Genomic DNA, 13,084 nt, shown 5'->3' with positions numbered 1-13,084 from the left:
CAAATACTGATCTGTGATATCCAAACTAGAAGTCCAGTACACCTTATAAAGTACTTCCTCATCACTGTGATCAGTAGCTTACAAGAATGGATAGCAAAGTTTGAGAACTTCTGGAAGTTTTATACTTCTGTCTATGAACATTTTTTCCCCTAAACTTTACAGTTTGTCCTCTGTTGATTGCTACACGTTCTTCCAAGGATTTTGTGATACATTTCATGGATATCTAAGAGAGCATAAGATCCTAAATGACCCTAAGAAAAAAATCCTTCAGTTTCTGTCTCTGGGAGATCTTGCAGGACTGCTCTATAGAGACTCCGTAGACTCCACCTGTTCTCTTTGTGCCTGTGGTTAGCGTAATGCTCAGACAACCTTTCCCATTTTTGAGCACAGCCTCAAAGGAAATTTGATACAATTAGTCTCTTGTACTGTGAATTTAGCCTCTAAACAGTAGCTGATGCATTGGAAAAACTCCTAAAGGATGCTCATTGCCCAACTTTACTGTTTTGAGATGCTCCTCTCCTTACTGCATACTTTCCTAGGAAAATGCTTGACTTTTTTGTGAAGTCACTTGTGGATACTATGCTGTCTGTTCCCTGGGCTCAAGGCTGTTTTAACAAGAAAAAAAAGAGAAAAGCATACTGGCTGCAAGGAATGTGTGCTATCGTGAAGGGAAATAGTTTAAAATACTTTTAAAACCCATGAATTACCTAATAAATGAACCAGAAGATGAGAGCCACATGATAGCAGACTTAGAATTCATGTAGCACCTCTGGAATTCTGGCTGTGATAGAATGCAGCCAGAATGAGCTCTTTCAAAGGTGGTGTGATCATCTCTGAGAAAGCAAGTTTTGAATGAGTTACTTTTGAGAAATTTGTTATTTCTAATTGCCCTTTTCTTTACAAAGACAACTCATGGAGAAGGAGGAATTGCCCCTTCCCCAGTAAAGTAACTGGGAATGTCCTCATGTAAATACTATTTGACTTAAAATTTGCAGTTTGTGTGATTTCAGTACAATTTGGGATGCTAGCTATATTTATGACTTTATTGTACTGCATCTTGCTTTTTTTTTTTTATGGGTGTCCTTTTTTTTCTGCTCATTGGTTTTAAATTTGCCGCCTACTGCAAAATATCTCATTATAGTACAGTTAGGGCTTTCAGCTATCAAAAAGCCTTTTGCTTTGGTCTCTTAGGTTTCTTAGTGTCCCTGGGGACCAGCCTCTTCTCTTATTTCCCCATTGTAAATCCTGGATCAATTTCTAATTCTCCCCACTCTCTCATGGCTAAGTGTCCAAAATGAGCAGATCAGATAAACCACTTTGCAAGAAAGGTGTAAGGAGGAATTTGTTCTATGCTACTCCTAGGTAAGTGGACCCCAGTACCGTATCAGTCTGGACAGCAAACGTTGGAAGGATCTGTTTCCTTCTCATGCAACAGGGCGCTGAATAAGATGTGATGACAACTTCATGGCCATGTTTCACAGAGCAGTATCAGAAGCCTAAATGCTGTGCCGCAGGCTCATGCAGCCTGCATGGGCTGACTTCGTTCTTCCTCTTCCCAATAGATGTGAACTCAAACACATTAATTTCAGTCTGTCAATAACAGAGTAATTCTTTGTGATACTTTGTAGGAAGCAGCGATGAAAGCCAGCCCTCTAATTAATATATTGAATAACGCATCTCCCTGAGGCATGTGGTGATCTCCCATACTGTTGTAGTTTGGCAAAGCAAATCAAAACCAAGGCTGCCAGGCTGCCAGTAGTATCATGTTTTGTGCTCTCTGGCTAGCAAGGAGTATTGTCTTACTTTTTTTGTGTATTATTTCTGTCAGGTTTTGGCCTGTGGTTTGTACCACACTGATCTCCCCATTTCTGGGCAAATGGGCTCATTTTCACTGTAGGAGAGAACCCCTCTGGCTTTCAGATGGCTGGCAGAAAAGCATGTGGGATTTGTTTTAAAAACCACCGCTGTTCTGAGAACATTAGGAATGATCTTTTCACCTGCTTTGATTATGGATGTAACTTTTCAGCCATTTCATTCAGTGGCAAAACGTCTGCTGACATCAGGGAGCCGAGGAGCATTCCTGGACCCACTGCCCCAGATCTCATCCCAGATGGTCCCACTTGGATTTCCAGAGACACACCTTGGTGTGAGATTTTACAGATCCTGTTTCTTTGTAGTAGCTGGGGCTGGAAGCATTCTTGTACTGGAGGAAGATGCAATCTAATGAAGAATTTATCGTCAATAAGTACATCAATGCTCTTAGGGGCCATTTTTGCTTGAAACTAGAATTTCAGTCATACCTCAAAGCTCTTCAGGTAATTTTCTCAAGAAGAGCGAGGAAGGACCCAGATAAATTCCATTTCATTTCTCTGAACTGACTTCAGCCTCCGAACCTTTGGAAGTTTGCCTGCCATTAAGTTGAACAAAAACAGTTGTTTTATTTAACAGAAGGAGCTGAACCCATGCTGTGCAGGAAGAACAGTCTTATCATGGCAAAACAGACAAGATGTTTCCACATTCATTTAAACGTGAGCCATTTGTGTTGCTCAATAACATCCATTAAAGATAAGGAGGTCTCTCTTTATGCCTTCTGCCTGTTGGAAATTAACAAACTCTCTTAAAACGACAATTCATCAGCAGCTATATGAGGCAGAATTCATTCTCGTCAAGAGAAGAAATTGAAACTCCCATCCTTTCGTTCCCTGGCGTTCCCCTGAGCCTCCTCTGTAGAATGAGATGAGTTTAATTCTGCTATTGTTAAGCATAGTGAGCACGAAGCTACATCACAACCTAAGAGCGGGAAGCAGGATCTTATTAGCTGCACTACAGGTTCTTTTAAATAATGTTGATTCAGTAACTTGTTTCTTGCTGATCATATACAGAACAAGGACGAGAAGGCAGTGAGTGAGGCTGTTTAACTTGCATATTTGTAGCAATCTAATTGGAATAGAAGATAGCAGTGGTTATCGTAGCTCTGTAATTACCTCATGGATAATTGTTCTCCACTGGGCAGAAGACAATAAAAATGGGATGTAGACACATCTCCATGTTTAGTGAAATATCAGAATTTCTGCAGCTGAGTTTAAGAGAAAGATACTGACCTGTGACTGTCAGCAAGGACTTGAGGAAGTAATGAATAATACCAGTAGACTTCAGAGCTGATTGAAGTAGATCTGGGTTTTCTCTCACATGAGAATATCTTTCTTTTTTTTTTTTTTTTTTTTAAATCAAAGGAAAACAAACCAAAAAACCCTGCCAGGTTTTTGGCCAAAGGGTACAGAAAAATTCTTAAGTTTTGCTCTCACAATATTTTTGGTTTTCAGGTTTTGATTGAAAATCTTTGAGGGAAGGAGACATGTTCCATTATAATATTGATTTTAAGGGCAATCTGTAATAGTGACTCCCTAAAGCCATTTCTGGATCTGCTGTAGTTTCTCCAGAATTTGTTTTCTTTCTACAAATCATTAGATTTGAACAATGCGTTGACACTTTGGAATTTACCTTGAGGCTAGAAACCAGCAGAGTATTACTTTTCATTTGGCCTTGTACTTTTCTTTCCCTTTATTGCTCATCCATAACAACAGATTAAGAACCCGACAAAGAGAAGCTCTTGATTCACCTAGAGCTTGGCCATACATCTTTGCTTCTTGGCATGTGGGTAGCACAAACTCCTGTTGCAGCATTCGACCATGAGATTTCTTACCTGAAAAGGGTAATGCTTTGGCGATGGGGACACGTGGGAACTCTGCTGTTGTGAAGAGCTGGGAGCCCATCTAGTACTCAGCCCCCTGGTATGATGGAGCATCCCTCTAACTTGGAGCAAATGAACCCACGAAAGCTCTGTGGTGTCTCAGGTCTCTCCTCCTACAGAGTCATTCTTCCACTGATGGAGAGACCTGCAAGTGGCCTTGCCCATTTTATTTCTCTCCTCTCTGTGCTGTCTCTGCGGTTACCTTTGTTTTGAGTACAAACCTATCTCATCACAAGACATGTACAGAACTCCTGTTAGGTTTGCTTTCACCCGTCATAGCCACACAGACTGTTTCTGCAGACAGAGCCCGGCTTTGCAGATGTCTGCTGCAAGAATGCTTTTTGTTTCCTGCTTCTTTGTCTTCTCCTCTTGTGAATGTTGAGACAAATGAGTTTATCTCTCTCAGCAGCTAATTGAGTGTGATTTTTGGGGGCAAGGAGCTACGTTGATGCATTTATGCTTGCTGGTCCAGAACAGAGTATTTTATTCTCCTCCTCTGTCTTTCCGCTCCTGCCCCACCTCTCCCTCCTCTTCTCTGCCTTTCATGACTGATAGTAAAAAGTCAAAGAATGAAACAAGCCATTTGTTCTCTTCTGGTTAGCATCTGAAATGCAGTGAAACAACAGTCAGAAAAGGTTTGTGATGGAAATAGTTTTTCACAGCGCCTTTCTCCAAAATGTATAAACTGAATGGCAAATTTATTTCCAGAATGTTAGATGTTATCCCAGGGTGATTCTCTGCAATATTCTGCAACAGGGAATGTGAAGACTCATCCTTCCTTAATTAATACAATGTACAATGCCCGTAGGCATATGGAGCTCATCAGCATACCCTATACATTCTGTCTGTGCCAAGTTTCATGCTGGCATCCCCTCTTTGGACAATTTAAGTTTTATTTTTATTCACCTACTGCTGCATTCATTTATTAAATGATGCTCTCACTCCGAAGCTTTTCAGAGGCACTGTATTCTGCCTTAGAATACAGTGTTAATAACTGAATCACTGAGCCTTAGCATTTCAGGCATGTTATATTTGCTGTAAGAAAGTGTTCATACAAATGAGGGGAATTAAACACACAGTGAACTCAGAATCCTTATTCTGGTGTAACACATTGCTTGAGCAGATCATGTTTAAGATACTTTTGCTAGGAGACAAACTGAGAGCAGTGAGTCTTCTAACCATTGCCTTCCATGGAGAGAAGCAGCAACTCCAGCCAGGTCCTTGACTGCAGGACTGGCAGGCTGAGCTGATGGTTTCTTTGAGCATGTGCTTTGCTTTTCTAAGTTGGGCCGAAACATGGTTGATTCATGTTTCCTGAAAAACCAAAGCAATAATCTATAGCAATTCCCCATCCACGTGACTTACAAAGGAAGATAGCCAAGCACTGGGCAAACATTAATTAACTGGGCTTCTTAATATAGTAGACACTAAACTAATTTTAAATCAAATGCAGGGAAAGAGCTGAAAGTCACTCGGTATGTCAGTGATCAGTCTGGGAACCGAAACCAAAACTCTGTGCTTGCCTTTCACAGATTTGTGCAAAGCACAGCTGGCTAGAAAATGTAATTTCCCTGATTTATTTTTTTTTCCAAAAAGCTGCAAATAACAATAAACACCACCACCCCTTAGATTTCCTTAGATTTTGATCTCCAAAATGGATTCTGTACAAGATAATCTCTGTGTTTTGGTTTTCCCCTTCCAATAATATTTTTCAGTATTTTTTCCCTTCCTATTCCAAATAAAGAAGGATGATGAGGGAAAAAAGGGGTGAGAAAGAAGAAAGCTAAAAATACGTCATTTTTTAGTATTTCCAAAAATTAATTTTTATTCTTATTTCCTTGAAGGACTTGAAATCAAAATATTGGAAAAACGAATTCTCTAAAAAGTGTCCTGTCCTTCAGAAAACAAAACAGAATCAAATCCTTCCATTGGAAAATGTTTCCAATTTGTCCACCATAAAGTTTGCAGACTTGTAATGACAGGTAAATATCCTCTCTACTTTTTAGGAGTGCTTTCCTCAAAGTAAGTCTCTGTGTTAGATGCACATGGGACAAGGCTGATAGTATATCGTGCTGAATCTTTGAGACATCTTTAAGACAATAACATCTTAGCTGGATGAGCTGATGCTTCATTACTTCCACCATGTTTTGATCCTTGAGCTTTTATTTCTCAGGAGAAACCTTCAGGACTGCTTTTACACATCAAGGTTCAGGTGTACCAAGATGAGGCAGGAGCAGCAGGCTGCATGGAAGTAGCTTATTTAGTTTGAAAGTAAGCAGCAGGACTGTGACTGCACCTGGGTACGTACCCACTACGAGTGCTGGTTTGACATAGCTGACAGATCTGCTCCCTGCACGAGGCTCAGGCCCCAGGAGAAGTTATTTCAGGCAGCACTGGGAAATTAGGATGCCACCTCCAGCATATGCCTTGCCTGTGCTGCTGGTACTTTCAAACAGGTCTGTGAGTGAGCTTCTTTACCCTTCTGCCCACATATTTTTCAGTGTTTTTTTCACAAAACTTCACTTAGGTGTATTGGGATTCACGGTATGGGTAAAACAAGAGGTACCTTACATAGTATAGGTAAGGTACTTTGGTTTTGGTATTAGCATATGGGGTAAAGAAAAATGTAAATCAACAGCAGCTTTGTTCAGCTGACAAATATCCTTTAAAGATTCAGTGACATTTCTTTCCCATTGCTGTTAATTTCTGAGATATAAAGAGTCACCTTCTTTTATTCAATTAGAAGAGGAAAAAAATGTTTGTGTGCAGCAGAGACTGCTGTCGTGTGGCTTCTCTGCTGATCTGTAAGGTGGTTGAGTCTAAATATCAGCCTTTCCCTCGATGAATGAATTGACTTAGGCCTCTCTCCTCTATGTCTATGATACTTGTAGCAACTTTGTAGTTCTGGGACCTCTAATTCACTATGAGTCTGCAGGATATTAATTCAGGTATCCAGCAGGTAGTGGGGATGGGATACAGTTAGTCAGGTAAATGTATGTACATGTGTGTCCACAGCTTGTATGTGTGTTTTCATAAGTTTGTTTGCTTTGATAGGAGGAGGCAGAACACCTCCTCAAAATTCACTGGGTCCTTTTTACAAAGCATTGGCTTTGTTGGAAAGAAATTAGATGAGAAAAAGTACTTGGCAAATGTTTTTGCCTTATCTAGCAAGCTAAGTCTTGCAACAATTACTTTTGCTGATGTCCAGAATTGTAGCACCATAGAAATTAGCACTGGGAAAGAAGTAGAAAGCTCCGGGGACCTGGCAAAGACACTTTCTTACAGTGCCTTCCTGCACAGATTATTTTTTTTCTAAGCTGTGTTTCAATTATACTGTGCAAAGAGGTGTTTTATCCATTACTCTTCAGAGACCTCATCACATCCTACCCCATCCAGCAACATCTCCCCTGTTTAGCCACAGGGAATGATGCCATATTTATGTGTTTAATAAATACACTATTTCCACAACTATATATATATAGTTTTCCCCAGCCGTAGTACTTTATGACGTGTTGTAAGCCTGAAGTGTATGTGGTTTGTGTGCGCATTGGCTGTTACGTGTGCACAGCCAGTGCCTGATGGGATCGAGTTTAAGGCTTGGCTCCAGCAAATATAAGGAAAACACAGAATCCACTTGATCGCCCGAAGGCAACTCCAGTTATTGATACTGAGGCAACGTGATGGAGAAGGCAGTCTGTTAGCCTTTGGCCCACGTTGAAAAGGAATGTGTAATTCAGCAAGGAAACTGTGTGAGAAGATCCACATCAGTTGAACAGGAATTGTCTGGATCAGTTTCCCATACAGACTGCCCATATAGACATGGCCCTTTTGTTGCTCGGATGAGTTAGTCACATGCACTGCTTGTCTGGTACTATCCAGAAGTGTTTATTCACTTCTGGGATAGGCTACAATTAAAATTGCAACAGGCTAATTGGCAACATCCACTAATTTAATTGTAACTGCCTACAGCAAGAAGATGTGTTTTCCCCCCTTTACGTATTATTCCACAATAAATGTGACTTGTTCCTTCCTATTTCCAGTCCTTATCTATGGCACAACATCCTGCTAAGTAGTCTCCATCTGTTTCCTCTGTCTCTTTGTGTGAGCAGTCACAATTACCTTCAGTCTGACGTCCCAACCTGCAAAATGAGTTTCTAAGTTGGCATCTTGGGGAAGTCTCAATCTGTTTTAAAAGTTTTGTTTTTATTTTCAATGCCAGAGCTGCTGAATGCCATCTTGACTGCAAGGCATACCCCCGGCAAAGTGCTCAGTCTAGCAGATCCCAGACCAAGTTGAACCCTGTGACCAAGCCTGAACCCTGTGACCTGATTTTTGACCTTATTACATACCCTCAACTCAAATGTTGCTGAGGTCCAGTGATAACTCCCTTCCACACCCATAATGAATGGGTCCAGGAGATGGAGGATTAGAACATCTCTTATTCTCTGTTGATGGTTTAGGGAACAGGGATCAACAGCAGGCAGTCTGAATTGCTCAGCAGTTTTGAGCTAAGATGCTAGAGTAGCTAAATCTCAATGCTGCTGTTCATCATTAATGCCTGGTGTCTGGAAAGTGCAGGGGAAAAAATGCAAAATGGCCAATTCCAGGGAAAGGCAGTGGAGTTAGTAGAATCAGTGAGCTGACGTGTGCAGTAGGGCAGGTAACCCAGACTGAAAGTTTGTGCGTTTCTTTTTTCTTTTCTTTGCATATGCTTGCATTTTTCATTTTGAACTATATTGTGTCTTACCTAGAAACATTTTAGGAATATCTATTTAAAATGCAGAATACTGTGTTTTCCTTGCCCTTCTTGCTTGCTCTCCCTCCAGGTCAGAGATTAAATATTATTGGAACAGCATAGTAAATGCATCCATGCACAATGCTCTGCCCTCAAGATAGAAGTAAGAATTTTGCCAGGGTCCTGTCTGTCCTTCACCTTTCAAGAGCAGAGACTCCTCACCTGAAAAGAAAGGAGGAAAGATCTTGTGAAATCAAAGAACTACCATGAGAACAAAAAAGAAAAGCAACAGAAGATAGAGAAAAAGTAACCATCGCTTCTTTCCTAATGGGATTCAGAGGTCGTTTGAATTCTTAATTGGCCAGTGATCCTGTGCCAGCTGCAACACTAGCTGCAGGCTCCCCATTTCAAAAACTGCTTCTGCAGCAGTCAGGGAACATGTCAGCAGGAAAAAATGACCTTTTCTGTCACTTCTGGCTGCATCTTCTTTTCTCAGCATTTTTTATTTTTTATCTGGGTGGTGATAAATGAATAAGGATGGTGGAGGGTTTTGATTTAGCATGGTTTGTCACAGTGTGTGCCCTTTTTTTCCCCCCTGGGCCAGCCAGGACAGCAACACACATGGATGCCTTTTGTGGGCCTTGATCTGGTTTTTGCTATCTGGAGTTTGTGCATGTGCAAAATAGAGTTGAGCTGTGCCTAGAGTCTGAGGTATGACCATGAGGCACAAAAAATGTTTTCAAGCTGGGCTTATGCTTCTGAATGTTGTTAACTACTCTTTCCTTTGAAAGAGAGCTGTTCTTCAGCCAGAGGGCAATGAAGCCCCTTCCCATCCAGCCTGCTCTGCGGGCTCTGCTTGGTTGTACAGAACATGCAAGGGAAAGGTAAGTCACAGGATGCTGACATCTCTCCTCATCATATTTAAGTTGCTCAAATAGTTTTGAGCAGTGCATCCTCCAAATGTCATACAGAGGAAGAAAGGATGAGAAAATGTAAGGCTGTGAAGGTTTCTTCTGTGTTTACCTTCTTGTATTGCCAGACCTGAGAGGTTGATGTAAAGAGCTCTCAAGACAAGCTAAGTTACCACGAAGGATGAAGGAATAGCTTTACAGTCTGTGTGCGTGTTTGAAGGTGTGCTCCAGGACCTGTGTTCACATCTTGCTTTTTCCACTGCCTAACTTTTTTGCATTCTTCACGTAAAGCTTCTCCAGACAAACGACGAGAGACCGTATACTGAAAATACCCGTATTCAGGAGTCAGAAGCACTGCAAAGCAAAGCCATTGTCTCTGCCAGTGGGAACAGACTCGAGGGGAGGCATGAAGAAACAGCGCTGAGTGGGGATTTGTTTTCAGTCAGAGGCTTTGATAGAAGAGAACAACTAGGTTTGGGAGAAGGAAGGATGACCCATGAATTACTTTACAGGGTTGTTATCTGTCTGTGGATAACAGGAGCTTGTTTTGCTTTTGGGCTGCAGGAGATTGCTTTGTGAGCTTTTCCACTTGAAGTACGGCATTCACTGAGCAGAGAAGTACTGGGGGATGCTGTATGCCGGTCCTTTTGAAGTCGTCCTTGTTCTGAAAAGAACCATCAGGCTTGTCAAAACTAATTAAGGAAACAAGTAGATGGCACTGGGAAGGAAATTCAAGCTAGACTGACATGTTCCGGGAGACTCCTGTCTCGTGTGCTCACATAATGGGAATTATAAGTGGAATGGATCCACAGAGCTGTGTATGCAAACACACAACGGTAATAAGTATTCTGGCTTTTATCTGGAAATGCATAGATTCGACTAATTTCAGTCCCTTTTAAGATGGATAGCATTGTGGCAGCCCTCATATTGATGCTTCCTTTCTGGGCTTGCCTCTTTGCTGTGGGGGAGGCACAGTGCCCCCTCTGCCTGGAGGGGGAGTGGGTGACATTGGCATTGCCAACACGGCCAATGGCTCTGTGCAAAAGTCTAGTGTCTGGCTTTGAGAAGGAAATCTGGCGAGTGCAACCTCTAGAGCGATGGCTGGATTTAATAGAAAGCCTGCTGGTAAGGGCTGTGGGGTGGATTCCTAAAGTGTTCCCGACCTCTGCCAAAAAGTGCTGAAATTGCCGGTCCCTTTTATAAAGTTATAATGCATGGAAAGCACGTTCCTCTGTCCCGTTTGGTGAGTCACAAGTGAGAGTCACGATCGCTGAACAGCTGAGAACAGCGTTTATGGCTCATTGTGGAAAAAAGCAGAACGATTTTGCTATGGACTGGAAAGATGTGCTCTTCCTATGTACTGGGAAATAATGATGCTGCACTCTGTAGTGTTTTCCACTGACATTTTAAGGGATTTCCTATCAGTCCTACTGTCACTTTTAACACTACCCGGATCTTTCAGAAGATTTGACACTGATAATTGCATGGTCACAGGGACTCTGGCCCATCCTGGCATCCTTTCTGATAACGCACAGTGCTATCTTCTTTGTGGCATCACCCTGAAACTGATGGTAGTGATTAGGGAACAGACTATTTCTCACCAGGAGTGGAAATGATGAAAGCTCTGCCTGCACGGCTTTGTTTTGCTGTGTTGTTTTTTGCTACGGTTCACGGTGTGTTGTGAGTAGGCTTGCGATTGAAGCGATGCTCTAAGTTAATGAGCAGAGCCAATTTCGGGTACCTCCACTCTGGGTCATACTGAGCTGTTTTGGCATTTGCAGCACTGGCTGATCTTAGCTGAACCCTGGCACATACGTGTGTTTGTTGTTGCTTCAATCGCTTTTTCAGCTCCACAAAAATATATCAGAGCATCTGTATTTGGTATGTTCTTTTTTTTTCCTTTTTGAAATGTTTTAGCTGTTGATGCCCCAAGGATTAAAGCAGCAAAAGGTTGTGATAAAAATGTTTCAGAACATTAGGGAATTGTGAACGTTGGCTGGCTCAGAGGGAATCTATTATTTACAATCTACTGTATCAAATTCAGCTTCCACCAAATTAGAAACTGATTTTTGTCGTTGTCCCTTTTTAATCTAACCCTTTAGTTAACTTGGGAGAAGCAGCTCCATAAATCACGTGGACATCTATGGATATTTTTTCGCCCTGCCAGCCATTGCTAGGAATAAATGTTCATCTCCCAGTGATTCTTATCAGCCAGTACACTAAGAATAACATTTCTGTTCTGGGCTTGACTTTCCCTCTACCAAGAGGAAAATTGTCTTTCTAGTGTACCTTGCAAAACATTTTTAGGGAGTAAAATAAATTAAAAAAAAACACACATGAAGATTTGCTTTGAGGTGCTTGGGTTTCAGCCAGTGGGTTTAGAGAAGTTCATGCCTTGTTTCATAATTTTGAAGGGCAAATGATGAATAATGTCTTACATTTCTTTATCTGAACTTTACCATGCATATGTACATCCATTGAAAACAGGGAAACTGAGAGCCTGGAGAAGAGGAGGCTCAGGGGCAACCTTATCGCTCTCTATAGGTACCTTAAAGGAGGCTGTAGCGAGGTGGGGGTTGGTCTATTCTCACACATGCCTGGTGACAGGATGAGGGGCAATGGGCTAAAGTTGCGCCAGGGGAGGTTTAGGTTGGATGTTAGGAAGAACTTCTTTACTGAAAGGGTTGTTAGGCATTGGAATGGGCTGCCCAGGGAAGTGGTGGAGTCACCATCCCTGGAGGTCTTTAAAAGACGTTTAGATGTTGAACTTAGTGATATGGTTTAGTGGAGGACTTGTTAGTGTTAGGTCAGAGGTTGGACTAGGTGATCTTGGAGGTCTCTTCCAATGTAGGCAATTCTGTGATTCTGTGAGATAAATGGTAGCAAGATTGCACAGCAAACCAGGAACAGATCTTGCCTAATTATTCAGCTGAGTAAAAACCCTTTTTAATTTTCTGTTTATAAGCATGTGGCTGCTGTCCTCACCTTTCTTGCAGCGTGAAAACAGAGCTCTGGTTTTGATGGATCTTGGAACCAGCTAGCTTTGCCACCACAAGAATGGTTGCTGTATTCTTGATCTTGGAGACAAGGGACAGGTTGGCTCATTCACCAGCAGCTGGAAGGGTAGTTTATAGGCCAGCACATAGTCCCTGGGAGCAGGCTGCATAGGAACATAGAAGAGACAACGAAGAGGGTAGGAGGTAGGGACCTACATGCACAGTGTCACAGGGTTGAACTGGTTTTGCTTTTCCTCACTCTTTGTCCATCTGACTGCAGCCTTTTACCTCACCTGATATTGTCTTTTCTGTTTTTTTCTCTCTTCCCCCTAGGTCAGTGGCGGGTTTGGATAAAGAACCAGACCTTGTACACATGGAAGCCCGGACAGCTGATGGACGTGAGTGCCTGGAGCCAATGCTGAAAAAGTGTAGTTTGAGTCAAGAATGGAATGGGAATTGAAATTCACTTTGCTCATTTTGTCTCCCCATTTACATTTTAATTGATAGGAAAAATGTGGGTCATGGGGTTTGATGTGAGACATATTTTTATCCTTCAACCCTGGGGGAGAATTCAGAGGCTGCAGGGCTTCTGTCTGTGGAGAGGATGGGCAGAAGCACGATCTGTTGAGCTACAGAGCAGTCTATTCTGTTCACTATTTAACTTTTTTTCGATATCACGTATTTTACGTGA

The 13,084-nt window shown here is 41.9% G+C and overlaps 1 protein-coding gene across 4 annotated transcripts in view; it reads left to right on the top strand.

Moving 5' to 3' along the window:
• SORCS3 (sortilin related VPS10 domain containing receptor 3) overlaps window positions 1–13,084 on the top strand; it is a 307,083-nt gene that overhangs the window by 205,116 nt on the left and 88,883 nt on the right. For all 4 annotated transcript variants that reach the window (XM_013174527.3, XM_067000505.1, XM_067000506.1 and 1 more), the window contains exon 6: window positions 12,727–12,791. In XM_013174527.3, the coding sequence (XP_013029981.2) occupies window positions 12,727–12,791 (65 nt within the window). The remainder of the gene's footprint in view (window positions 1–12,726; window positions 12,792–13,084) is intronic.

This window comes from Anser cygnoides, chromosome 7 (genome assembly GCF_040182565.1).
Source record: "Anser cygnoides isolate HZ-2024a breed goose chromosome 7, Taihu_goose_T2T_genome, whole genome shotgun sequence".
In the NCBI taxonomy this organism is placed as follows: Eukaryota; Metazoa; Chordata; class Aves; order Anseriformes; family Anatidae; genus Anser; species Anser cygnoides.
Note: the sequence above shows the minus strand (reverse complement) of the source record. Positions and strands in the feature narration are given on the sequence as shown.